Source organism: Hydractinia symbiolongicarpus, chromosome 6 (assembly GCF_029227915.1).
Source record: "Hydractinia symbiolongicarpus strain clone_291-10 chromosome 6, HSymV2.1, whole genome shotgun sequence".
Lineage (NCBI taxonomy): Eukaryota > Metazoa > Cnidaria > Hydrozoa > Anthoathecata > Hydractiniidae > Hydractinia > Hydractinia symbiolongicarpus.
The window spans coordinates 19,871,206-19,898,949 of record NC_079880.1 but is presented as its reverse complement, the minus strand read 5'-3'; the positions used below and the strand labels follow the sequence as shown (position 1 = coordinate 19,898,949).

At 33.4% G+C, this 27,744-nt stretch overlaps 2 protein-coding genes across 2 annotated transcripts; one reads left to right on the top strand and one right to left on the bottom strand.

Annotated features, from left to right (window-relative positions):
* Positions 1-715: 715 nt before the first annotated feature.
* LOC130647423 (uncharacterized) lies at positions 716-27,462 on the bottom strand. The gene is made up of 2 exons (XM_057453275.1): positions 22,616-27,462; positions 716-3,689 (listed from the first exon to the last, which is right to left on the bottom strand). The coding sequence occupies exons 1-2, from the start codon at positions 22,734-22,736 to the stop codon at positions 3,265-3,267; spliced, it is 546 nt and encodes a 181-aa protein (XP_057309258.1). The 5' UTR covers positions 22,737-27,462; the 3' UTR covers positions 716-3,264.
* LOC130647421 (uncharacterized) lies at positions 14,208-17,300 on the top strand. Its single transcript, XM_057453273.1, has 5 exons — positions 14,208-15,583; positions 15,725-15,857; positions 16,010-16,143; positions 16,398-16,575; positions 16,759-17,300. The coding sequence occupies exons 1-5, from the start codon at positions 14,348-14,350 to the stop codon at positions 17,022-17,024; spliced, it is 1,947 nt and encodes a 648-aa protein (XP_057309256.1). The 5' UTR covers positions 14,208-14,347; the 3' UTR covers positions 17,025-17,300.
* Positions 27,463-27,744: the final 282 nt, after the last annotated feature.

The window sequence follows — 27,744 nt, the reverse complement described above, 5'->3', positions numbered from 1 at the left end:
TGCTTGAAATTCTTGACTGTATAGCCGCTGCCTCAGCAAGTAGCTTTAGAAGGTCTCCAATCCGCCAGTAAAACAGCCTCCGCTCAAAAGCATTGACACGATCACGACTTTTTGTGGTTTTTGTTAGTTTTTGTTGGTTTTTGTTGGTTTTTGTTGGTTTTTGTAACAGCAATCTCGAAATTGTTTCGCTAGTCTGTCACTTTCAACGAGTTGTTTGGAGTTTGTGGTGGATGTTGAATAACTTTGTCTTCATTCACCTTCTCGTTTGATTAACAGAAACGAAGATGTTACAGGACCCCGCGGGCAGACTTGCATCGTTTTCCAAACCTTTCATAGTGTGATAGCGCCTGGTCTTCGTTTTCATTACATTCGTCACCATCCACATCATTACCATTCTGATTTTTGTTGCGTTAATCTATATAATAAATACGCCAGTTCCGTGTCTCTGTGACATGCAAAGATGATATGCTTATTTTTCTTTGATGTCGCCGTAAAAATCCTTGATGTTACTGAAAAAATAAGTTTATTTTGTTAGCGGGTTTACTTTGTTTACGTCACGTGATGAAAACGACTCAATTTGATTTGCTGAAATAAATTTAAAGGCTAACTGTATAAAAATGGTGTCCCTCGACACCGAAAAGAACACAAAACAAAGGTCCCTTCGTCTTGAAAAAAGTACAAAAAGTGATTCAGAGAAAGAAAACTCTAAGTAAAGAAGTAGAAGTAGAAAAATAAAGTTGAAAGCGACAAGAAGTTACTTCGGAAGTGAAGAGTGGAGCTAGGAAGTAGTAAAGTAAAGTTAAAAGTAGAGAATGCATGCTACGGTTTCAAGTGGATTCAGAAAAAGTAAGAACTTTGATATATTTAGACGTTCCGCTTTTATGTCGCCGAGGCTGCATGTTACTTTTTTATGTAGTACACTTAAAATTGTCAAGCAGAAACGCATTCTCAAAAAAAAATCCATTAAAGCTCCAAATTCATAAAGTTTTTACCGCGTTTTTTTAAAAATAAAAAAGCTAGCCATATTTGTTTAAAATTTTTTTGCATAATTAATGTATCCCCTGGTGCGTAACTAATGGTTTGTACTAAAATTCAAAATGCTAGATAAAGCTTTTCGCTGGCTAACAAACTAATTTGCGGGACAAACAGAAAACTTTGGTTTGTTTTACATTACTATTGTTTCTCTTTATAATGTCTTTTACTAAGCATGAATAGCTAGCTGTAGACCCAGTTAAGACTCCCCAGTTTAAGTATATTTAACTGAGTGTCTTAGCTACTGTTATCTGATAGCTAATGTTAGCTTTAAGGCTCCCATCCCAATCTTCTTAGCTAGCTCTAACCTATCTCTTCTTTTTTTAACACGAATTATGATGTAACAAGCTAGCTACAAAATCTTTCTTGAACTTATAGGATGGTGTGACTCATTGTTATGCCCATAGAGTATATATTTTTCACATTACCTGTGAACTTTACAAGGGGACCACAATATGACAAGTGAAACGAATTTTATAGAATTTAAAGTGTGTGTGTTAAGTTATTTTTATTGTTTTGTTTCTGACATCCCGGTAAACTTTTGTCAGCCTACATGTAAAATGCAAGTTTTTTTACAGGGATTTTTTACATTCGATTGGAAATTTACGTGGATTTATGACTTGGGCGGGTTAAAAAATTTACAAGGGGATGGTATGTTTGTCAGTTCATATTGTTTGTGTTGCAAAATGCTGTTTTTTTAAATTTTGTGTAAACTTTTGTGGAAATAAACCACATGCAATATATACACTAAAAGAACAAATCTTTGTAAATCAGACTTCACTGTAAGCTGTTGTAAAGCTGATGTCTTTATCGGCAAAAATATATAACTGCCATATTTTACTAATTAGGTAAAAAATAAAACGAGTTTGAAAGTTAAAAAGTATTTATTTGTTAAGCTTTTCGTACACTAAATACATCTTCAAACTATATAAACAACTTTGTCTTTATATTTCGTATTATCAACTATTGTTTGGGAGAACTAACTGTATGTGATGTAATTTTTGCTGGAAGAAAATTCCATGGTTTTACGTTTTTGTTTTTCTTGAGAATTTTACAAAATTTTGTTGGGATAAATGTTTGCTGATGATAAAAAAAATATATACTTAATGTTCTGACGGAAACTGTTTTTGTTTTTTATATTTTGTAATCTAAATGCGAGGACTGTATGCACTGAAATCACTGATTTTTTAAAATTTTGATGTGTTTCATAACCTTTTTGTGGAAGATTAATGGGTAATGGTAATATACGACATGTTGAATGAACTTATTTTTGTTGATTTAGATGTGCTTCTTAAAAACCGATCTGTTTTACATTGTGTGTAAACTTTTGTTTACGAACCGTATACAATGTTTCCAAAATAATGATCTTTGTTGATTAAGTTTATTCTTTGCTCATTGATTTTTTGACATTTAGGTTCAAAATTGTTGTTAAAGGTCAGTACGGAACTAAAAAGGAAAATTTTTGTGTTCTTAACTGGTTGATTTTAACATTTTGGGCAAATTTTTGTGGGACAGGATGGTATCCAACCGAAATGACTGATTTCTCTAGATTTAAATTTGATGTTTTCGAAACTATGGCTTTTTCATATTTTTGTATAGGCTTTTAAGGGAAAGACAATATTTAAAATGCGTAAAATAACTTATATTTGTTGATTTGTGCTATTTTGTGCAGCTTGCACAAATTGTTGATTTGTGCAAGTTGCGATTCTGTGAATCACACAAACATTTTCTGGAACAATTTATTTACATTAAAAAAATAATCTTAGGTTAAAGGGTATGGTATCTTGTCAAAATATTTCAGAAGCTCGAAAATTTTAGTAAACACTTCTAGAAAAGCGTGGTTGCCATTTACAAAACTTTTACCTGTCAAGCGTAACTGGTAATTAACCAGTAACTACATCTATTAAAGGTAATAGATAAATACATAAAGGTTGCCAGTATGTGTCAGTATTGCAGAAACAAGACACGTCTCAAAAAAGAAGCTAGACCAGCAATATCTGCCTGCCTATTGTCAGTAAACTGTCAATCGCAGAAATAAATTCTCATTTCGCAGGCTGCTGTAATCGCAACGAAATCCGTAAAAACACAGAATAAGATTGTGGTATAAAATAATTCTTCTTCAAAAAATAAATTAGCAACATTTATTATGACCAAATTTGTCCATTAATAAAAAAATTATTTAATTTATTAATTTAAAAAAGGTCACGTGAGTATTAGCTTCTATACAAATAGTTATGCACTCAAACTGCTAGACAAATCTTGGACGCTTCTTATAAGCGAGAAAATGTCTTTTATGCTAACAACATCAGTAGCATAATGATTACAGGAAGATGAAGCTCTATGACAATACTTACAAAAAGTTTGTCTTTTATCTGTCAATGCTTTTACCTTACCACATATTATTAGAAATTTTGATTCAACAGAAATATTGCTCCAGTCGCCACAAAATTCGTTAACAAAAGATCCACTATTACACAAACTAATAAATTCATGGATGCATTTTCTTTTTGTTTTCGTCAAACTGTATTCATCAGCCAGGTTAAGTGCACTTAAAGAGCATTCAAGGTCGTGACGAAGAAACTCATCCACTAGAGGTGCTATCCTTTTAATATCGTACTCTCGTCCCAGTTCAAGTAGACCTTTGCAAGACGAATACTCTAGAAGAAACAGAAAAGGTGGTTCGAACACACGATTCAATCTTATAAATGAAACAAAGCACGGTTACCAAAAGATACAACAGGTGCAAGAATAGGAACCTGTATAAAAATAAAAAATTGCTTTAAAAGATGGATAATAGTAGTATGCTATAAAATATATATATCTGACTATAAAATAAAAGTATTTTATGTTACCCTGAGAAGTTGTAAAAACAGAAGAGACATAAATCAGTGACAGAAACTTTAACGAAATTTGTTCATCTGTTCCCCTGATCGTGCAGAACTTAGAATGTTTAATAAAATAATATGCATGATCATGTGTTTTAACAGTTTTAGAGATGAAATTTTGGGAAGGGGGGGACTCTATATGGCCATTGATAGGAGGGGGTAAATCCTTCCGAAAAAAAGGAAGAAGACATTGTATGGCCAAAAATGTTGACAGAAAAGTCTGCTAACACATTGGAGGAATAAAAATAAATAAGATGAGATCATTTTCTATCTCTGAACCCAACAAGCTATAATGGTGGAAAATGAAAAAAAAAAATTGATTATTTTTTGATTTGACTATTTCTTTGCTTCTGGTAATATTTTTTATATTAATAATCCGTTAAGTATTTTTTTTTTAGTAATCTTCACATAAAATTTATCGAATAGTTTACTGTCTAAAAGTGCCTTTGCAGTCTTGATGTGTAGATATGTTTACTATTCCAGTTAAGGAAGATCAATGCATGGCGTAATTCGCGAATTCCAGAGACTTAAAGAAACAGCTATGCGCAAAAACGTTTTGCTAGTTCGATCATATAGTGCAAAGAATTCTTTGATGCGTAATTACAGATTCTAACAGCAACTCTATCAGACAAAATAAACATGACCGACAAGCTAAAAGAGCCATCGACTCCTACACATTGACCAATAGATTATCTACAAATCAATGAATGAGAACAAAATCAATGACAAAGAATCTAGAACAACGGCTAGGAAGGTAATAAAAACCATCAATACAGTAGAACGTGACAAACACATAAAAGCAACGGGTATCAGCCTTCCGAGATTTAGTTGCCAGTCCTACAGTTCTAGTTATTTCTATCTAGTTTCGAAAATGTTAATTATCGTTATTAACCGTACTTTACAGCTTGTTTCTGATTGGTTATTTTTTATGAATTCCGTTTCTCTACAGTCTCGCGAAACGTCGCCTACTGAACCATCATGTTCAAGAAATGACATACCTTGAACAACAATATTTCGTGTGCGGTTTAGCATGACCCAGCTCCCTAACAACGGAAAATTTATAAGATTTATGAACTTTTGATTTTGTTAAGTTTTGGATACATCCTTGTTTAATTAAAACACCTGCAAGCTTATACAGTAAAATGGATTACTGTAAAAGAAAGTTTTATATATTTAAAAAATTACTAATTAGCTCATTTCGCTATCACAATGGCCGTTCTTTTAAATTAAATTTTCTCTCTTATTTCAACCTGGAAAGGGTATTTGATATAACTAGTCGTTAGCCGTGGAAAATCCACGGGTTCGCCCGTCCTTTTTATACCGCATTGCGTGCTTCTCGCTATTGCGCAGCTAAGCTACCATTTTGCGTGACAGACAGACGTATACAAGCATTATAATATAGATGCAACTCTCAATTCAGATGAGCGTGGCTAGATAGGTAGCTTGGTTGTGAAAATTCGCTGAAAACACTTTTATCATTAAACAAGCTTTATACCAACTCTCTACAGCTAAAGTGATTCTCCAAGTTGTAAACAACCCAATAGTTGAATTCTGGAAACAAATGGGCTTCGATCACCAATCCGTCCAAAGCCGTACGTAAAACTTGGTTTTTAGATCTGGAGAAATCTGACCAACCCTTGAGTAACTTTTATACGGTAGTTTTATCACTAAAAAGTGTTACGTACGGCAGAAAAATGGATAAGGTGTTGCCATACGGTTTGGATCAAAATGCACCTTATATCTGACTACACATATTCAGGAAAATCCATTGATCTGTAAACTTTACCGATAACCAATAACCCAGATTGTTAAAAAATTATATTTTCTGCCTGTCAGTAGATGTTTAATGTTTTTAAAGATTGTTTGTGAGACCATCCAACTCGAAAATACAAATCTTTGCTCCAGCAATAGTAAATAAATGAATGAGAAGATTCACCATCAGCATGCCGTATCCGTGAACTCAAAGAACGACAGAAGTTAAAGCTTGGTTATGAGCATAAAGTATATTGATATTATTTCCTTCAGATGCTGAATATTAAAATAGCAACTTTATGCAATGAAAATCAACGGCTCAAGCGACAACTAGCAAAACAGGATGACACAACATCAACGCCAACGCAAGCAGATGACTAACCGAATCATTAGATATGTAGTATAAGTAAGAAAGAAGTGTCATTTATAATGGACAGCATGCCTTCCATGTCGAAAAGAAAGACGTTGAAAAGAAAGGCAATCCTTTATGTCACCCGTAAAAAAGGCGACAAAACAAAGTATTAATAATTTGGGAAGAACGACTGCTTCAATGTTAAGCTATTGCCCGACCTTGGTAAAAGTCAGTGACTTTATTATGAATGCTGACGACTCCTTCCAACCACCAGACAAGAAAGGTGATTATGTCTTATCGAAGGAATAGTTGAGGTCCTGCATCAAAAGTTCATGGAAAAGACAATGATTGAATATTCGTTACGAAGGTTTTGTCGGTTTGCGATTAGCAATATTAAAAAGCCAAAGCCTGAAAATTGGGGGACGTTTGTAAAGTATGCCTTAATCCTGACATAAAATTTGAGGGACTAAAAGATCTTAGTATCACACTTGAATCTCCTCTTGCAATGACTGATCAGAAAATTAAAGGTTAAAAAACAAAGTTGCCCACCACCAATTTAGTTACTTACAAAGAGTGGCAAACAGAGCCTGTAACAAAACCAAGAAGTCCAAGCAGCTGTCAAGAGAAATCAAATTAAATCATATATCAGTGCAAAGGTTGTTGTAACTGAAAAGTCAAACAAGATTGTGAAAAAGTTGTTGCATGAGGTGCAAAAACTAAAAGACCACAAAAAACGAAAAATCTCACATTAACACGTAGAGGTGACGACGTAGAGGTATAGACGTATAGATGACTCTCAACAAAGCAGTTGCTATTACGATGCATTGGTCCAAAAATGCCAAATTATTTCAATGTAGACAAGAGAAAAGTGCCTACTATTTTGATAATAAAGTTTCTGTTAACACAGCAGTTGTATACCAGTTAAATGATGAAAAAAACTGTGTTGCAGCATTATCTGATAACACAAACTATTAGAATGTTGCTGTGTGGGCATCATTAAATCAATTATATCTGCCCTTAGCCTCGACGTGAATGACCTTGAACCCATTTTAATCGTTACCGATAGCCCATCCTGCCAGTAAAGGGATTCTGGATGTACGTTTCTGTCAAAAAGATTTGCGGAAGAAAATGTGTAAATCACCTGGATTTTTACAGAAAAGTGGCAATGGCAAGGGTCCTATGAATAGGGTTGGCTCTGTTTTTTAAAACGATATTGACAGTGCAGTTTTTTCTGCGGAGTCTATGCCCACCGTTTTTGTAAGGACAGCCAATGGCGTGGTACCAATGTTGAATCTTACCAACGTTGAAATATCGATGTTTCAAGATGCCTATTGTGTTAAAGATCAGAATACCCTTCCGAAGAATTTGAGCATAATCTAGAAAATTTTTAGAATTTTATAAAAAAGTTCACGAAATATGTAGTATATTATATCTGCTGATCGTTCTGACATAATCCTAACGGATTACACAAAAGCACAATTCATCACTCACGATAAAAGAAGGGTAATGCTGCTAAACAATAGTGACTGTGAATGTGGTGATGAGATCAAAGGTAAGGTTGGTAGTGAGGAGACTATCCAGTAATGAGGGTGTCCTAAAGAATAACAGATATTAGGGGAACTAAAATGCAACGCTTGATATTGACATGAATCCTCTGAGCTTTGAGGGTGTTAATGTTAATGATTGGGTATTGATTCTTCATGAAGATGAAAAAGACGTGTGCTTCCTAAATCTTTCAACCAGTTTCAGGTGCAATGTCTTGAAAAGCCATCCGTAATATTTTTTATGACAAGGCATTTAAAGGCGTGTAATCACCCAAAATTAACATATACATTTTTTATATTTATTTCAAAGTTCAGACGGAGTTATGACTTTCCTGAAAATTTGAGGATATAAAACCTACTAGAAATGGAAATAATTGTACTTCAATATCTTGAATTTTTGTTGTTTTCTTCCAGCCACCATATTTAACGATCTTGTTGATCTCTTATTCTTGTCTAATAGGCGGGCCGTCGCAAAATGTTCGTGTGAAACCGTAGGTAACCAAACGGCCTTATCTTTAAATGAGCACTGAGATGGTGTTCGATAAAATCGCCATTATGTTCGGTTTCGTTCACGCTGTTCTTTTTGACTTGTTTTTCTTTGCAAAAGATGACATCAAATAGTGGAAAGAAATTTAGGTTCTGTTTAAAAAAGCGGCCGAGCGTAAAAACATCCGTATCACTTTCTCCATTTAGATGTAATTTTCTTCTATTCTATTCGCCATTGTTTTTGGAGACCAGACAAAACAAAACAGAAAAAAGAAATCACAGCATTTCCTCGTTGTTATAAATTATGATAACTAATGCTTATCACGCTCTTTCTTGGATTACTGCATACTATAAGCCAAAATACCCAACGGGGGAGAATGCTCATTGTGATAGTTGAAGATAGTTGTTGCATTATGGAGATAAATAAATTTAAAGCATGAAAGGGGAAATTCTGAAAATTTAGGTATACTAATTGTCCAGATTTGATACGTCTCCATAAGGAAACGACTAACTGTTTGAACAAAGGAAAATAATCAACAAGTAAGACAGCTAGCGAGGCGAAGCTGTCTTCAGAATCAACAAGAAGAAGTGCACAGTGTTGCAAGGAAGCCTTATTTCAGTAAGTTAAAAAGTTTAAATAATTAAGAATAACACAGAAACTTCGACTGATTTATCTGATTTATCATGTTCGGAACTTTGGTGATACATTTATAAAAGCATTACGATGGAAACACAGCTACGGATGCTCTCCTTCATTCATTTTTTTTCTGTAATGGCATGAATCCAGCAACCATGTGACCGATTTTGCCGTGCGCTTATTATCGCATGATTCGTGCAATGAAATGCAATGGCCGTTCTGTAGGCGAAGAGAAATTAGGGTAAGTTTGTTATTTCTATGACACATTTGAACTTGTTTTGGTTGTCAGTTTTCAAAAAAATTTTCAGGGTAATGTTTTCTCATGTATAGCTTTCAATTTTTACAATAAAAGAGGTACCTCAAAAAAAGTTGCCTACAGGGTGATTAAGTGCCTTTAAAGCCCCAATTACACCTTGGCCAATAATGGCAACCGTACACGAACGACTTTCCATAAGTATTGAGCTTGAAAAATCAAAACTTTAGAAACTTATTTCCTATATATGTTTTATGTTCATTATTCTAACCTAGTAAAAGTGTCTAAGATATAAGAAATACCGTCAGGTAAATCCAGTCCCCCTACTATAGACTTTTTAAGCTTGATAACTAAGCATACAAAGAACTACAATAGTACTACTGCTCTGCTAGGCTTATAACCTGCATCATTGCAAGGGTATCACCTCGACCTAGAGGCTCATTGTTGCTGGTTTAACAGTGAATCTTAATAATTGAATAAATAACACTTGAGAAAACTATAGATTTACTTATGTGGATCTACTGTTACTTTTGGAAGTTATGATGTAAATGATTGTTTTAAAATTGTGTTTACGTTTCTACTAGACTTTTTAAAGTTTTTATGCTAAACGGTAAGTGGTGCAGTATAATTGTGCGAAACATATTTATGCATTACTAACCTTTATGTCAGAAAATTTATTTGCAAAGGTATTTTTCTTGTTTTTTCAGTTAATTGCCTTTACAGGTAAGGTTATTACCTTGCCAGATGGCAATACCCAACACCTTTAGTGATTTAAAGGAGTGTTACGTACAGTCAAGAAAATCTGAACACCTAACAAGCTTAGCAGGGCGCCATTTTTTTGAGTAAGACTGTGCAATATTGGGATATAATGCACTGGTGACTAATTGTTCCTATGAGGTTAATACAATCACAAACTAAGAAAATTTTTGGGGTTGTTAAAACCACCCCAAAACTTGTTTTTGGAATAATTGGTGACCGAAGCCTAAATTATTGCAATAGAGGAAAAATATTTAAAGCTAGTGGCTACAAGCAATCGAGAAAGCCGTTTCCATATGAGAAATAGACATTCCAAAGTTCGCTTGTCCATCTCCACAGTCCATTTAGGATCTTAGGTTATTCATTCAAATACAATATCTTAGTGTGCTATTTTTCCAGACTGGATTTCACGATTTTTCAGACATTCCGGGTAATGAAGCAAATTGTTCAATAATGCAAATGAGTACAAAGCGCAACTACGTCTTTTCCGACGTCGCTTACTTGGCTTACACGCCTGTCAATGTAACACTTTTGCAGCCTACCGGGTGCAAAACACCGGCTAAGTGATGTCGATTGGTTATTTCAAGAAATTTATCAATGATATGAATTGACAAACTTCATATAAAATTTCTCTTGTTGACAGAAAATTACTACGGCGGGTTGTTGTACTCTAAAGCACTCATTATATACATCCCGATATTATTCTTTCTTGCGTTTTAACATTTTATGGGTTTTTTCAAGGCGTGTTTCTTAACACATCAAATACAAAATAAAATACTTTCCTTAACCTTATTCGGTCCAAAGAAAATTTTACGCTTCTGATGACGTCACAGAAAATGTGCTGACGCAAGCAAATAGTTATTGCTGCCATTTTGTTCTATTTATGACGTACTATAAGTGTGGCAAGTTTGATCCAATTTGAACAACCCTATGAAAAGTTATTGAAGGGGGCGGATGTCTGTGTCTGTGACAGGCAAACATCCATTTATTTCTCCATTTTTCTTTGGAGCAGCAGAAAAATGTCTGATTTGTCAATTGTTTTGTTTTTCCCTGACAGATTGATCACCTTCTCTTTTCCTTCTTTAAAGTTGGAGGACAACATGGCTTTGAAGCAGGAGACGCAAAACCAAGTATGTTTGAATGCGCATGAAACGTTTCATCTTCAACTTTTAAAATCACATCAGAATCATCCCATGGTTCTGCATACTGATGTTTTTTCTCTTCTGTTTTTTCGGACACCGCCATTTTGGTAAGAATTTATACACAGTAGACTTTATCTATCACTAAACATAAAACGTAACAGAATAAAAATATATCAAATTTCTGTGAAGTTCCATAGGAGAGTCAGACGAAAGTAAGCTTTTTCTTTTCTATTTTCATATGTTGTAATTTTTGTACCTTTTTACACTGGAAACAAAAATCTTTAGAAAAGTGATAACAAAAATGTTGAATAAAGAAAAACTAGACATTTAAAAATATAATACATTAGGTGTTAAGCGTAAAAAACTTCAAATATACTTCGTTCTTTGTATGCTTAACGTTACAGAGTATATTTAAAAAAGTGTGTACTTATCTATACAAACCAGTGATCATATAACCAAAAATCTCCAATAGAAACAAATTATTTTTCTAAGCCTTGTTGTCATCTAATTTAAAAGAAAGGACAAAGCGATTAATCTTTCAGGAGGAAAGTAACTCATTAATTATTCATTTTCCGAACGATTGAAAAAAAGAACAGGTCCTAGAAAACAGACAGCATAATAATGAAACAGGTTGTTATATATTATAATATAGCTATATGACCTTTTCGGCCTGGTTCGCTCTGTCTATTTACGAGCCAGATGAGCATACGACTAGAGTAATTAATAATGCGTTGAAAAATATAATTTCCTCAATTATTATTAGTATTCTCTTATGTATTAGAATCTGCAAGTTTGCAAGAATACTGGAACGCAGTAGTCCTTCTTGGCAGTAAGAAAATAAATATAATAAAAAGAATATAATAGGTTTTAATAAAATATCAAAAATCGTATCAAAATTGTATTAACAACAAAACAAAAACATTATTACGAAATACTGCATTTGTGTCAACAGTTTGTATTTTTTACAAGTGTAATAAAATAGTAAAAAATAGAAAAAAAAATCCTTCAATATTCAACATAACTTGAATAATTACCACATAACTATGGAACGCCAAGGCTGCCTTATTCGATGATTTCATTCGGTCATAAAACACTATTTGTCGCTAATTGTATTCGATTTTGTTAAAATTCATTCGATTTTGTAAAAATTCATTCGATTATGCGATAAATTCATTCGATTATGCGCTAAGTTCATTCGATTATGCGCTGAATTCATTCGATTATGCGATGAATTCATTCGATTATGCGATGAATTCATTCGATTATGCGATGAATTCATTCGATTATGCGCTGTTTGCATGTGATAAATTATTCGATGCGCTGAATTCATGCGCTAAATTATTCGATGCGCTGTTTGCATGCGCTAAATTATTCGATGCGCTGTTTGCATGCGCTAAATTATTCGATGCGCTGTTTGCATGCGCTAAATTATTCGATGCGCTGAATTCATGCGCTAAATTATTCGATGCGCTGTTTGCATGCGATAAATTATTCGATGCGCTGAATTCATGCGCTAAATTATTCGATGCGCTGTTTGCATGCGATAAATTATTCGATAGTTTTGGCGCCTCAATCAAAACTCAAGGATTACAAAATTAATATGGCTGACGAAAGAACACGAGCTATATTAAAGAAACTTGGATTGAAACACCTTATTTTGAAGTTTAGTGAAGAAAATATAACCGCTGATTTGATACCAAAGCTTTCTCTAAAGCATTTCGAAAGCTTAGGTGTAACAGATAATGGAGTTATAATGAACTTGAGGGTAAAATTTTGCAGCTTTGGTGGAATTAAACCACAAAAGTTAAAGTGGGAAAATGGAGGAGCTCCAAAATTCCTAATACCTGAAGAAGTCCTACAAAACCTACTCAATGACGGCTGTCTCATTTCGGAGATCAGCAATATCTTATGCGTTTCAGAAAGAACAATTTATAGAAGAATGGAAGAGTATGGGCTTAAAAAGCATAACTTTACAGAAATGTCTAATGAAGAGTGTGATTCAATTCTGAGCACTGTGACTCAAGAGTTTCCTAATTGTGGCGAAGTTATGTTACGAGAACTGTTAAGGGAACGTGGGATACGAATTCAAAGGCAAGTGCTAAGAGAAAGTTTGCAGAGAATTGATAAAGATGGTATTCAGTTTAGAAGCAAAAGGAGGCTGCACCGTCGAATCTATAACGTGCAAGGGCCAAACCACTTGTGGCATATAGACACAAACCACAAATTGGTGCGCTGGTATTTTATAACTACTGGGATCGTTGATGGGTTTAGCCGGTTACCTGTCGGTTTATTTTGCACCGATAACAATAAATCGGACACTATTCTTCAATGTTTTCAATTCGCAGTCGGCGAATATGGTCTTCCAAGCAGATTGAGGTGTGACAAAGGGAAGGAAAATGTTCTCGTAGCAGATTACATGCTAGAAAAGCGTGGAACTGACAGGCGAAGTGTGATAGCAGGTAAAAGTACACACAACCAAAGAGTGGAAAGACTTTGGAGAGACATTTTTAGTGGAGTGTTGTCTTATTTCTATAACCTGTTTTACTTTATGGAAGACAAAGGTATTTTAGATGCGACAAATGGATTGCATTTGTCTGCATTGCATTATATATATATGCCCCTAATTGTTGCTAAGCTTGAATGGTGGAGACAAGCATGGTCTACTCACCGATTGAGAACAGTCAACTCTTCTCCCATCAGATTGTGGGTTTCTGGACAGATGACCAATCCTGTGGGTATTGCCCCTCATGAGGTTGATCAACTTTATGGAGTAGAAGGCTATTTATCCACTGAAGAGGAAGAACCTGAGGAGAATGAGAGACCAATCTTTGTTTTTCATCAGCAGATAAGTCAAAATTGTTTTCAAGAGCTTTCAGAAACTATAACGGATGATTCTAAACATGAGAACAGTGGAATTAACAGCTATTTACGGGCTCTGGATATAATAGAAAAATATATCCAAGAATAATAATCTGACATTGAAAGTTGTGAATTTTGGTGTATTTTGATTGATTTATTTTTTATGAGTAATTTTTTGGATACATTCTCACTTCGCTTAATGTGAACTGGAAAATTAACTCATCAAAATTAAGTTATGAACTGAGAACCAAGTTCAGAATTTGTTTTGTTTTGAGGGCTCAGAAAGTTGTCTATGTTACATATATATAATCCATGTAAATAGTATATATATATATTATTTTCTTCTTTACTTTTCTTCTTGTTGAAGAACTATATTAACTGGATTTGAATTGTTTTTTTGTTATTAACATGGTGTATATATATAAGAGCCTTTATATATGTTGTAAGTTTTATGTTCAAACAAATTCTTCCTGTGGCACCCTGTATCTTAAAGTAATTTGATTGCATCTTAAATGATTGAAAAGTTCTTTTTAAAATGCATAAAGCTATATTTCTTTAACAAAAAATATTATTATTTAAATTACAGATTTCTATGGGGATACTATCATATAATACTGTCTTTCTTCTTTAGCAACAACTAATAGTATACATGGCTTCTATCGAAAATATTCTTACTGACATAGGTTTATTAAACCTTCTCCCCCGATTTAATGAAGAAAAGGTGGATATCAATATTGTTATGGCTGCTACGGATGAGGATCTGAAACGTCTGGGAGTGCAAAGGTTGGGTGACAGGATCCGTCTTAAGGACATGTGTCGTCAAAAAAATTCTAATAGTAGGGAAGGCCCGTCCAGTAGAATCAGAGAAGAGAGAAGAACACTATTCGCGCCATATGCAAGACAGACAAATGGAAACTGCAGCAGAAGCAGCAGCAGTAGTAAACCAAATGGTAGATCAAAAAAAGCAAAGAAAAGAACTTGGACAGGCCAGTTTGTCTGCTTAGCTGACAGAACAAGAACAAAATTACCAACACCTTCAGAAAAGCAAGTGCTACATAATGCTGGCCTTGGTTTAAAAAAGATTTCTTTTGATATTGATGATGATGAGACTGTCGTTTACACCAAATTAATGGCAGATGCACAAAACAAAGAGAATGGAGAAACTGAAGGTTTTCCAACTTTAAAACATTGTGGCGGGTTTGAGTTATTAAAATGTATCCCAAATTGCAGGATCCTTGAACCTTTGAATTGCAAACTAAATTCCATATCTTTGAAAGCTACCATAGGACAAGGAAAGATTTATATACGTCCAATTCAAAAGTCGTTGTCGGTAATACCTCTGCAAAAGGCAAGTACAGTAACAACTTCTATCAAAGAAAAATGTTTAAATTGTTTTGAGGAGTTTTGTCTCGAAGAACTGAGACAACATACTGAGTTATGCATGCCATACTATGAATCTAGTGATGATTCAGAAGTTGCATTACCCCCTGTGTTATCAAATGAGGTGACCCATGAAGAGGAAAACAATGAAATAACTGAAACTGAATCTGCTTTTCGAATAAGCTATGAGTACATTCCAGAAACAAGAGATCAAAAGCAGGATAATGCTAATAACAACGAAGAATTTGATCTCAATGCAAACATTAACAACATCATCAGTTATTGCATTGATAATCAAGTGAATTCACCAGTCGAGATATTACGGTATATGCAGCAGAAGTTAGTTCAAGGTCGAAGTTTAGAAATAACTGATATTGCGGTTCATGATGACAGACCAACAAATTTTATCATGGTTGATCGGGCCAATCTTATTGAAACTGGTTTAGAAGAGATACGGGAACTGCAAAATAAGTTGATTTGTTTATCTGTGCAGTTTTATGGTGAGGTAGGAAAGAGTATTATTTTTATCTTCATGTTTAATATTAAGATTGTTTTTTTGTTCATCAGTTAATTTGTTTATTTTACCAGACATGTTTGTGTAATCATTATATTATATTATTTATCATTTATATTATTATATTTTTAGTTGGCAGAAGATTATGGAGGGCCAAGAAAAGAGTTTTTTCAACAGATAATAAGAGAAATCAAAGAAAAATACTTTGATTGTGAAATAAACTTGTTTCCTTTAAGTGATTATTATGATATTGGAATAGTTTTTGGTACGTAATTACACTCAGCGTTATACCACTGTGAGAAATTGAAAAAAGGAACACAAAAACATTTCTTGTTGTTGTGAGCTTCTTAAAAACTAAAAAAAAATCTAAAAAGATAAATATTCTATGAAAATGAGTGTTTATTCTTATTTTTTTAGGCTTGAGTTTGCTTCAGAATGGCCCATTTCCACAGTTTTTGGAAGAAGATGACCTGCAAAAAATATTTTTTAACGAAGAACCTGGCAAATTCAATGAACTCCGAAGAGCTTTCAAGGATCTTGGAATTTTCCAAGTTTGTATTATATATTTTTGGATGTTTCTCTAAAAGAAGCTTTTTCTCATAAAGCTTTCTCTTAACATACCGTATTTCCTCTTATCCGTCTGTTTTCTAATACCTAAATTCAGCATTTTAAGGTTTATTAGAGGGGGCGTTAATAGAGGAAATACGGTAAGTAAATACATAAGGAAAAGATCTGTTGAGCATTGTATTTACATCTACACTCAATGAGTTTATTTATCATTATAATTAGTTATCATTGCTTTCAGATTGTGGAAGCCTTTCCTATCATGCTACACCTTTTCCGACCCAATCCTAATGCTACTTTCACTTTTAAAAAACTGGTCAACTTGCTTCAGCCAAAATGGGCAGCTGAAGGGTCAAACGAACATTACAGGCAGAAAAAGCTTTATCCGTCATTAATGAAATATTTGAGGCAAGCACATGGTAAGTGTCAAATTTAAATTTCCACGCGCTCGCTCCGCTTTTCTATAAACTAAATAGCCAAACATTTTTTATTTTGTATGAGCAGAGTTTCACAAAGGAAGCTGGCTTCTGCTACCTTAAGGGAAGAAATTATGTGCGGAAGAAATATCTATATATAAACTTTCTATTTTTGTTACTGTTTAGGTGGAAAACGTTCGGGTGTTTCGCTTCCCGATGTACTAAGGTTTGTCACTGGAAGTGAAGAAGAGCCTTTGTTAGGATTTGCACTGGCCCCTTCGATAAAATTTGTTCCGGTGATGGAAGAAGGTCGATTTCTTCCGACAAGTAACACTTGCATTAATCAATTGCAATTACCAATGGAAAGTAATGCTATTTCCCTTCCAGACGAAAACGCTCTGTTCGGTTTATATGACTTAGCCTTTTCTAGTCGATTTTTTGGACAAATTTAAAAGTCGTCGACAGTTTTATTATTTATGCCTATTAGGAACTTAACTCTTGTGATTAAATGCAAACATTTATGCTTTCTTTCGTTACCTTTTCACTGATTCAAAACTTATTTTATAATTGGTAGTTGTTTACTTGTAAACTTCGTTTTGTTTACGGTGTCCCTTTCCAAAGGGACACTTAATTTTTGTTTTATTCAGAGAGAATATTTTTTATATTTTAGCTCTTATCGTTTGTATTCATTTTCTTATATTATAGGAGAATAAATGTTCCGTAGTTTCTTCAGAAATTTTCGATGTACTTTGCAAGATTAGACTGACGCTTAATCGTAACACTATGGTAAAGTGTTCCCGCGAAATTGTTAATTTTCTAAGAAATTCAGAGGTTACCATTTTTTAATTTTAATTTTGATTGAGGCGCCAAAACTATCGAATAATTTATCGCATGCAAACAGCGCATCGAATAATTTAGCGCATGAATTCAGCGCATCGAATAATTTATCGCATGCAAACAGCGCATCGAATAATTTAGCGCATGAATTCAGCGCATCGAATAATTTATCGCATGCAAACAGCGCATCGAATAATTTAGCGCATGAATTCAGCGCATCGAATAATTTAGCGCATGCGAACAGCGCATCGAATAATTTAGCGCATGCAAACAGCGCATCGAATAATTTAGCGCATGCAAACAGCGCATCGAATAATTTAGCGCATGAATTCAGCGCATCGAATAATTTATCACATGCAAACAGCGCATAATCGAATGAATTCATCGCATAATCGAATGAATTCATCGCATAATCGAATGAATTCATCGCATAATCGAATGAATTCAGCGCATAATCGAATGAACTTAGCGCATAATCGAATGAATTTAGCGCATAATCGAATGAATTTTTACAAAATCGAATGAATTTTAACAAAATCGAATACAATTAGCGACAAATAGTGTTTTATGACCGAATGAAATCATCGAATAAGGCAGCCTTGGCGTTCCATACATAACAGTACAACATTTAGTGCTTTCTTTTCTTTCTATAAGTTTATAAAATCGTCACTCCTTTAGGACCCCTGAAACACCTAGCTAAATCGTTATTTTGTCAATTTTTTCATTTTTATACCATTAATGGACTATATATAACAACAAATATATTTGTCTAAGTTCTTTTCAATAAAGTTTAATTTGCTCAGAGTTTAAATCACATCTCGAAATCATGTATTAGACAGGCTAAGCCTAAGGGTGGGTTGTTTTTCTTAAAAAGTCAATTGGTAAGATAAACGTATAACAAGACGTATGATATACGCAAACAACCTCGCGAATAAAGTTTACAAAAAGCTGTCTATCAAATTGGGATTTTTGTTACGAAGTTAGACACGACATATTTTACTATTCAGATACGCAATAATATTTGTTACACACTTATTTTTCAAAATTGATTTGTGAGATCTTCCTGAACGGAAAATTCCTCGAACTTTTAATTTTCGATGGGTCCGTCTTGGGTGATCCGACTGACAGGAAGAAGGCCACAAACCAACAAACCCCAAAATTTGCGAAATTCGTTAATTCAGTTAATTCTGCCTATATTCACTTTTAAAAAGTTTGGTGGAAACACCTTTATTTACTAGTTAGTTAAACAAGTGTTTTGAACACTTGTCTTATCTTTTTAAAAAAGAAAAAAGAAAAAAAAGTAAAAATAGTTACCAAGATGAGATTCGAACACACAACGACTCCCGTGTCGGTGCTCAGAGAGGCAAAAATTTCCATTCTTGTAGGACACATTTGCGTTTTAATATAAGCTCACGAGCTTGTAATGAAGAAGCACAGAAAACAATTTTTTTTATATATGTTCGGAAATAGACAATAAAAGGCGAGAGGGACACTGTATTTTTAGTACTCAAATGTACTAGATGTGATTGTTGTATGAGAGTCGATAACATGAAAAAGGATTACATCTATTTACAAAAAACATTATTGTAAAAATGATAGGTTAATCCAGCTGAGTTGAGCTAGTACGAAATATTTTTGCACGACAGCAAAATTTTATCAATTCTGATGGGAATCCACAGCAGACTAAATCATTACTTTATGTTATATCACTTATTTTGCCTAAAAATATCTTCAATTTTGTATGATCTGGTAAACGCTCTATTCCTGGAATTATCGCTTCTTGTAATATAATATTTGACATGTTTCTTTTTCCTTTGTTTTCTCCAGAAGAAACTCCAGCCAGTATCAATGCATTGAAGGAACATCTGATTTCGTGTCAATGTAAATAATCCAGGGGCGGATCCAGACTTTTTCAAGACTTAGTCAAGACTGAGTCTTGAATTTAGCAGCTGGGGGCTAAATTTTAAGCTTTGCGGGTACAAAAATCGCCGAAAAATTGTCTTCCGATTTATCTAGTTATTAATAAAATTGACCAAAAGAAACGCTAAGCTATAACAAAATCTCCTAAGAACATCTTTTATAAGAATCAAATCTCCGTCTTACACGTCTTATTTTAGATAGATAAAACCACTAAAATTAACAGGGATTAACTACAATAAAGTGAGACAATTGTGAATATATTTCATTATTTATAAACTCCTGCTGTTTCTGCCAATATCAGGCTTCATCAGCATGACTAGGTGAATCAAATGATCACACCAGCCATGGACAGCAAAATAAAACACAATAATAACAAAAAAAATAAGAATATGGAAAGATCAGGATAATGAAGATGAAATATACATACATGTGATATGATACAAACACACCTCAACCCATGTATTTGTTCAGATATATTTGTTTATTCATAGGGCTAAACTCAAGTTTCGTTTGAACTTTGAAAGAAGAATTAAGAAGGGCTTTTTACTGCTTTTTGCATGCTGAAATAGGAAAATGCAACTTTCAGTTAAGAAAGTTTCAACCTGGAAAAAGGGGAACGTAATGATTTGGCTTGAAGTCTACACCAGACTTAACAATATCTTCATAACAAAATAAAATTTTTAACTGATCTTCATCAGGTAAAATAGATGGGTGTGGCAATATACACTGTGTAAAGAAAGTTGTAACAAACTGTAACAAACCGAATTGTGGGTAAAATGTGTTAATTTTTCTCTTTATTACTGTTGACAAGGCAAGTATTGACAGAAAAGGAAACCATGTCTTGGGGGTACAGTTGTTGATTGCTTCTGCTTTAACTGCCTCCTCAGGAGAAAGAGTCATATCACAAACAATATGGGAAAGGGAAAATCTGAATAAACTTTTCTCAGATATAAAAATATTTGCCTTTTGGTTTTTAAAAGCAAATTGAAAACAAGGATGATTGGAATAAAAGGAAGGATGCAAGAAAAGTTCTATGGATGTCAAGATTCTCAAAACATCAACAAGAGAATTATCACCTATGCCTATACCAACGATGCTGAGCTGTATAGACAGTCTCCTGATGGATTGGATCTAAAAATAATATATTTTACCATGACCTTTTACTCAACAAACTTGTTTCTTAATAGTCATTCGAAGAGTTGTTTATTTTCATCACCAACCTTACTTATCCAGATGTCAAGTTCTTGCTTCTAATAACAACACAAATATTAATTGAGAAAGAATTCCTCCGCAATGCTGAAAATTCTGTTCAAAGCTCATATTACAAAAACAATACACCTTTATGACAATTCAATTGTACATGCGTTCCTACGGCTCTCCATCGTTTTACAATATCGAAAAAAAGGAGGTAAAACTCGTGTTTTTATGAGAGTTTGTTAGAGACGAAAGCGTGTTTTCTCCAGTTTTTTAACTTCCGTCGTATCAATTTCTTTCAAATTTTTAGGAAACGTTAATAATAATAAGATACAACTTATGTGTACTTTTCATTAAAAACAAAACGTGGCAAGAAAAGTTATCACGAAAAATAGTGTTTTCTCCTTAATAAACTCTTATAAAAGTGTAATGTTTACCTCCTCTGATTGCAAAATAAGCTGCGATGGAGTGTTATTTTTTCCGAATTATCGTAAAGGTGTATTAGCCCTAGCTATTAGCTAATTAAATCTTTTTGTATTTGGTTTTAATTTAATAGTCTGTTGTATAAAGCTCTCCCCAACTAGCTTTTCGTAGCAGATATACTGAAAACCTTTAGATAAATGCAAGGTGTGTTGGAGAGTAAAAAACATACTTCTCACCTTAAAACAATAATTCCTTTATCCTCACACCTCGCCTCAGATGGAAGGTATATATCTGGACCTGAATTCCGATGAAGACTTTTACCAACCAAGGGATAAATATCCCCACACAACAAAAATGCTCGAGAATAAACACTTTCTAAAAGTTCTTTTTGCATTTTACGAACAGATTCAAAATTATCACACTTTAAATCAGTAAGCACCCGCGCCAACATATCTGCTGCAGCCATAATCAATAATAGTACGGAAAGAATCCAAGCCAAAAGGCGTGAGTCTTTGACTAATCCTGACGGATGGGAGTTAAAACTATAGCCTAACAGGTTATCAGTAACCACGCAAAACGGAACCTAAATTTCCTTCGCCGGCTGCGGGCCACATATTGTTGGACTACGCATAGAGTGTGAAAATTACGTCACGATTTTGACGTCACAGGCCCCTTAGGTGAGATGGGGAGGGTTGCGGGCCATAGCTATTTGATTTTTGACTGACTGAGTGACTGATTAGTCAAAATGAATCAGTCAAAATCTGTAAGCTATAATTTGCAACCCTCTCAGTCTATATGGTAGCGACGTCACAACTTTGACGTCAACATCGCTATAGGCGAATTGGAGAGGGCTGTGAACCATGGCTTTTCGCCGTAAAAAAATTACAATTTTTAACGCCCTCCGTTTGCAACGCCTTGATCGTCGACATCTTCGCTTGGCTAACATTTTTCGTCAAATTTACACTTAGTCACGCGACTTATCTGACTAACCCTGGATCCGCACCTGTAATCATCAATTTGTTTGCATCAATCATACTCATTTGCAAGTTCTAGTAATATTGGACAGCATGAATAATCCAAAATTAAAGAAAATATAGTAACCACATAGTGTTTCGTAACGAAAAAAAAATGTTTTGAAAGAGTACTGAGTGAATAAAATGTCAAAATGTCTAAATGTCTAAATATTATCATTTGAGAAGATGGTTTCTTTCTTAAAGTGATAGTTGAAAGGCAAACTTATGGTGAGAAGTATGAAGAAGTGTAAAAAATTATGTTTTCGATTAATAATAGATCAATTCAAGTTTCTTTGGTTATAAGTACAAACAATATGCAATAAGATAGGATAGCACTATTTAAAAGAAATATCTGCAATAAAAAACACATTAAAGGTATTAAAACGTTTTCACGATTAGTTAATTAGTCAATTCCAAGCTTTCCTGGTGTGCCTTTGCGAGAAATATTGCATCCAATATTAATTTTGTACGCTTCAATATCCAAACAATATTTCCAGAGAGTAAACTATTTGAAAAAGTGGTTTGTCTGAATTTAAAACAGACAGAGACAGCCAGATGGATAGACAGACATGTGATCTATTGTTATTTTTGTGGTTACTTTATGTCTGCTTTATTACGCACATTACACTTGAAGATCAATGAACAAGAAAACAAACCTGTTATTTTTATAAAATTGGACGGATAAATGAGATTTAATAGCATCGATATCGATAGTCTGCTTTTTCCGGGAAGATGTATCACCTTCTCTCTTCCTTCTTTAAAGTTTAATGACAACATGGCTTTAAAAAGAGGTGATGCAAATCCAAGTATACTTTCACCTTCGACAATTAAAACCGCATCAGAATCTTCAAAACTTTCTTAACACTGATATTGTTAAACTGTATCATTTTTACTTTTTTAAGCTAGTAATACAAAAATGTAATACATAATAATAAAGATGAATGCACTTATAGACATTATGTTGAATCATTGGAAATTTAGAAATTATGTCCAACGAGGGAACCTATAAAAATGCTGAAGTAAATTTACATTTTTGTATTTTTTTATGTTTGATGAATCAGTGTGTAAAATGAAGAAATATAAATCCAACTATTTTAGGCTGATTTTTCTGTAGCAGAAATACCTTACCAAACAATGTATAAAAACACATTAGGTAGTTTTTCAGTGAAACAGAATATGAAGAGAGAGTTACTAATATTTAAAACAGGTGTTTATTAGTTAGCGAATGGCCAGTTGGTGTTTGGTACCAGTGTAACGATACGGGCACCTTATACATCAAAAAAGTATAAATATATATCACATATCAATATACAGTAGTGTGAAGCACTGCAAAGCTTGAGTTGCTAACTCCCATTGACGTGACTTCTTTGACAGTCCAGTACCCAGAAAAGCACTAAACATGTCATTGAATAATGTTTTTTGTCTTACATGCATACTTACATTGTTAAATTATGGTAAAATTACTGTGGACACATCAACCTTGCGTAAAAAATTCCCACAAAAATGTGAAACAAAAAAATAAAGAATAATTACACAAATTGTTACAATAAAACATAAAAGCCCAAACTAAAAGCAATTACAACTAAAATAGTAACCTCAATTGTGTAACTTTTTCCTTAATTAATACAAAAAATGAAGTAAAGTGCAAAAAAAAAAAAAAAAAAAAAAAAAAAAAAGAATGGAATAACATGACCCTTGTTTCACGATATCAAAATTTAAGTTCACAAATACAAGTAAAATTTGGAAACACTAATTTCACATTCATTTCTTCCCTTAAGGATACTATAATACTTCAAAAACTATTTCGCAAATATAATATTTTTGCAGAAAGTGGAAAACACAAACACATACAGACTGTTAGCGTTAAATGGATTATATTAGAAAAAACATGAGGATAGAAATAACAAGGATGCTTAGTAAAAGGGAATCCAAGTTATAAAATGACGTTGGACTTATAATATAGAGCCTAAAAAGTTGATTACATGATTTTTATTTTTATAAAAAAGCTCTTTTCGTTCTGAAGATTATTCACATTTAAACATCTGCATTGCAGGTTTAATGTAGCAAAATTACTGTTATATTTCTTTTTGTTGTAATGTTTTCTTTATCTTTTGGAACCACAACATTTCGAATTTAAATTTCCCTTCTCTATTTCTTTCCCTTCTTGAGTGTTTCAAACTTTTTATAAAAATTTTTTCAATACAATAATAGCTACAATACACATAACGCAATATATAATATATTAAGTATGTAAACAATGTTTGGGGAAAGTGAAAAAATCAATCAAAGTGAAAAAAAAACAAATCATAGTTTTCTGTGTTGATAAATTTTTAACCCTACTTTTATTCTGGGTATAGTTTTAAAGTGATGGTTAATTTTACCATTCCTATTGAACTCAAGGAAGGACAAACGCCACTAACTATAAAACTTGACACAATGACTAAACTAGGTAAATGATTGACATAAAATGCTGACATGGTTTTTGCAGACGTATTATTCTCTATTTTTTATATTTTTTTTAGATTTTATAAACCAGCTATGAAGAATTGCTAAAAAGGTGAAAATCATAAAATTTTCAGTGATAAAACTTTTTAGTGATAAAAAATTATATATAGTCCAATCATTTTATACCTAAAGTATAAAATATAAATAATATAGAGCTTAAAGAGTTGGTTAACAAGTCGGTTTAAGATATTTAAAACAAGATATTTACATTTCAAGAATTTCAGATTTAATTATGGTGAATAAATTATGATGTCATATTTAAGTAATAGCAAATTTTGACATTTTGTGTCATCTGTAACTTTAGACCTGTTAAGGGATGTGCATTCAAACATTATTAATGCATAGATATTATAAAGATGAATTGATTAACATAGATTTTTTGCCAAAATGACACTTGTTTGTTTGTCCCAGGTCTCCTAACGTTTTGGTTTTAAACTTGCTTTCCTCATTCTCTTTAATAAGTGTTCAATATTATGTTCTGTCAAGTTGAAAATCTTCTGCCAGTTCAAAGCATATAAATAAAAACATCAAATTTGAAATAAACAAAACAGTCAGCAGGGTATATAGCATTTATCTAGGATCAAAAACTGGTATTACTTGTGTTTGAATAACTTTATATTGGCTCAGCAATTCTTCTAAATTTTGGTTGACCTGGAAATTAGATATGTCAGTAACATCATCAATCAATCTTTCACAGAACTTTTTATTTTAAGCAGCACAGGACGACATACATGTACTCTTTATTTTTAAGCACAAGGGGGCAATGTAAAGATGTTGCAAAGATGCAGTTGATTTATTTTTAAAAGTTAAAAGATCACAGTTGCTTAACTACCAGAGAACCAGCAGCTAATGAGCAGTCTATGCAGAACGACCAGAAAACCAGCAGTATGGTGACAGTGCAGTCCAAAAAATAATACTATTAGAGAAAAAAACGTAGGGAAAGGAGAACAAACGGATGTCATCATTTAGACTAAAAACATTGCAAAGCAACCACACACTAAATATGCACAATGCGTTGTGACGAAGAGCATGGGATTATTTCAAAACTGATACAAAAACACAAAGTAAGCAACATGGGTTGAGTCAGGGGCTGACCTGCTAAACTGCTTGGGGCCTTTTTGTAATCCTTTTAATCTATAATCCTTTTTGCTTGCGATTTTCTCACCTAGAAATAAGACTAAATTGCATTCATGAACATTTTTGTCATATAAACACTCAAGGCTAAATTTTTAATTTGTGTTCTTATTACCTGGAATAAAATTTGAACAAATCTGCCTGAAAAATGCTCATAAAATAAAATAGCAAGATTGTACTGGTTCTTATAAAAAAGAGTGTACAGCGTTTGCTTCAGTGCGAAAAGTTGTAAGATCACACCCTGGCAGGTTAACGTGAAATATATTCCTTCTTGTTTAGAGTAAGGCTGATCTCCGGTACAGAGTTTCAAGTTCATTTGCAGTCAGTCCTCTGCTTTCTCTGTTCGTTCGCTGTCGGTTCTCTGGCCCTTCTGTATAGACTGCTCATTTACTTCTGGTGATCTGGTTGTTGTGTGAAAATTGGTGGTTACCTATTTTAATCCTAAAAGTTTACATTAAGGTCCTAAAGGCTAAAATACACAGTAAGTTTAAACGGACCGTTTCAATGTAAGATAAAAAAACTTACTGTGTAAACAGGAAAGATGTAACAACTTTTTTCAGTTTTATAAGTTTTTTTAAAAGTTGGACATGTTTAACTTTTGCTAAGTTTTGTTTATTAAAATTAACAGAATGATTAATGAGCTATTGTTTAAACTAAAGATTTGAGCATATTTTTCGGTTTCTAATCAAAACCAGTACTAGTGTTAAAAAAACTTGAACATTTCATCTTAACGTGTAGACAGGTGTATTACCAGCAACTAAACTTATAGGTTTTTTCTTACATCTAAACAGTCCGTTTAACCTTACCATGTATTTAAGCCTTGAATAAAATTGACCCTGGCTGGTGTTTTTTTAAGAGAAAGTTGTGAAGGTAAATAGGAAAAACAAAGATAGATAGATAGATGTGCATTATTTACATGGCTAGCCTCACAAATATCGAGGGATATACCCTGTCTATTATTTTCAGGAGGAGCCATGGCTTAGATGGAGAGTCATAGAGTATTTAATGCTCATTTTGAGCTACACAGATCCAATTAGGGCCCATGCTCTACTAGACAACTCCCGGCAACATCCAACGGCCCACACAGTGTGTCATCTCCCTAATTTCCCTCACATGGCTTGGGTTAACCCGGGGCTATGGTAACATTCACTCGCCCATGTTGAATCGCCGCCAAGAGGAATCAAACCCCGGTCTCCCGCACAGAGTACGAGAGCTATAACCACTAATCTAAGAAATTGTTTTTATTTTGTTATGCTTTTCGTATTTAACAAAAAATAATAACTTGATAGTTATTGCAGTTTCCCTTTAAATGTTTGAAAATATGGTAGCAACATATGAAGTAGAATTTATGTTTTTAACTAACCCTAACTACTAGAGCAGGTCATTATTTAAATCCATGCAAAACTAAGCTAACATGAAATGATAATGAGACCAGGGGAAAAATTTACCTTTCTCCCGTATGCCTAAATTATGCTGCGATACAGGGTATTGGAAATATAAAAAATCGCTTCCTAAATGTGAAGTTGATGTGGCTGTCCTGCATTTTCTGGAAGAGCAGCTAGCTAGCAGCTTAGAACATAAACTTTCGAAATCAAAATATATTCTAATGAACTAAGCTATAAAGTCTACATACAGTATACAGTATACAGATTCTAAGATTAAAATTACAAGTACAAGACAATACCTTCTTATTTTGAATTTCACTTTCTCTGTTGTGGGGATCGCATTTACATGCAGCCTTGATTTTCGGATGGGTGAGGCTGAATTTCTGGGCATGATAAAAATAAAATGTTGTGTCTTTGAAAAAATGCTAACTTGTTGAGAATAAGTTATAGTATTATATGCACGCGTTCGATTAGGATATTGATTCCGTGCTTAGCTCTCGTTGAGGTCGGACGTATCTAAAACGCTCCGGTCTTGGCGCGCTAAGTCGAAGAAAGAAAAAAGAAGACTAAAGCTTGAAGAGCTCCTGCTTTGACAGCTAAGTCCTTTTTGATTTATTATATACTGTACTGCCTTCTTTACTTCATTTATATCTTTTCATTTCTTTAATTTGTTGTTTTGTAAGTTTTTTTTTTTTTTTTTTTTTTTTTTTTTTTTTTTTTTTTTTTTTTTTGTTAATAAATTGTTTTTATCCCAGTCAGTT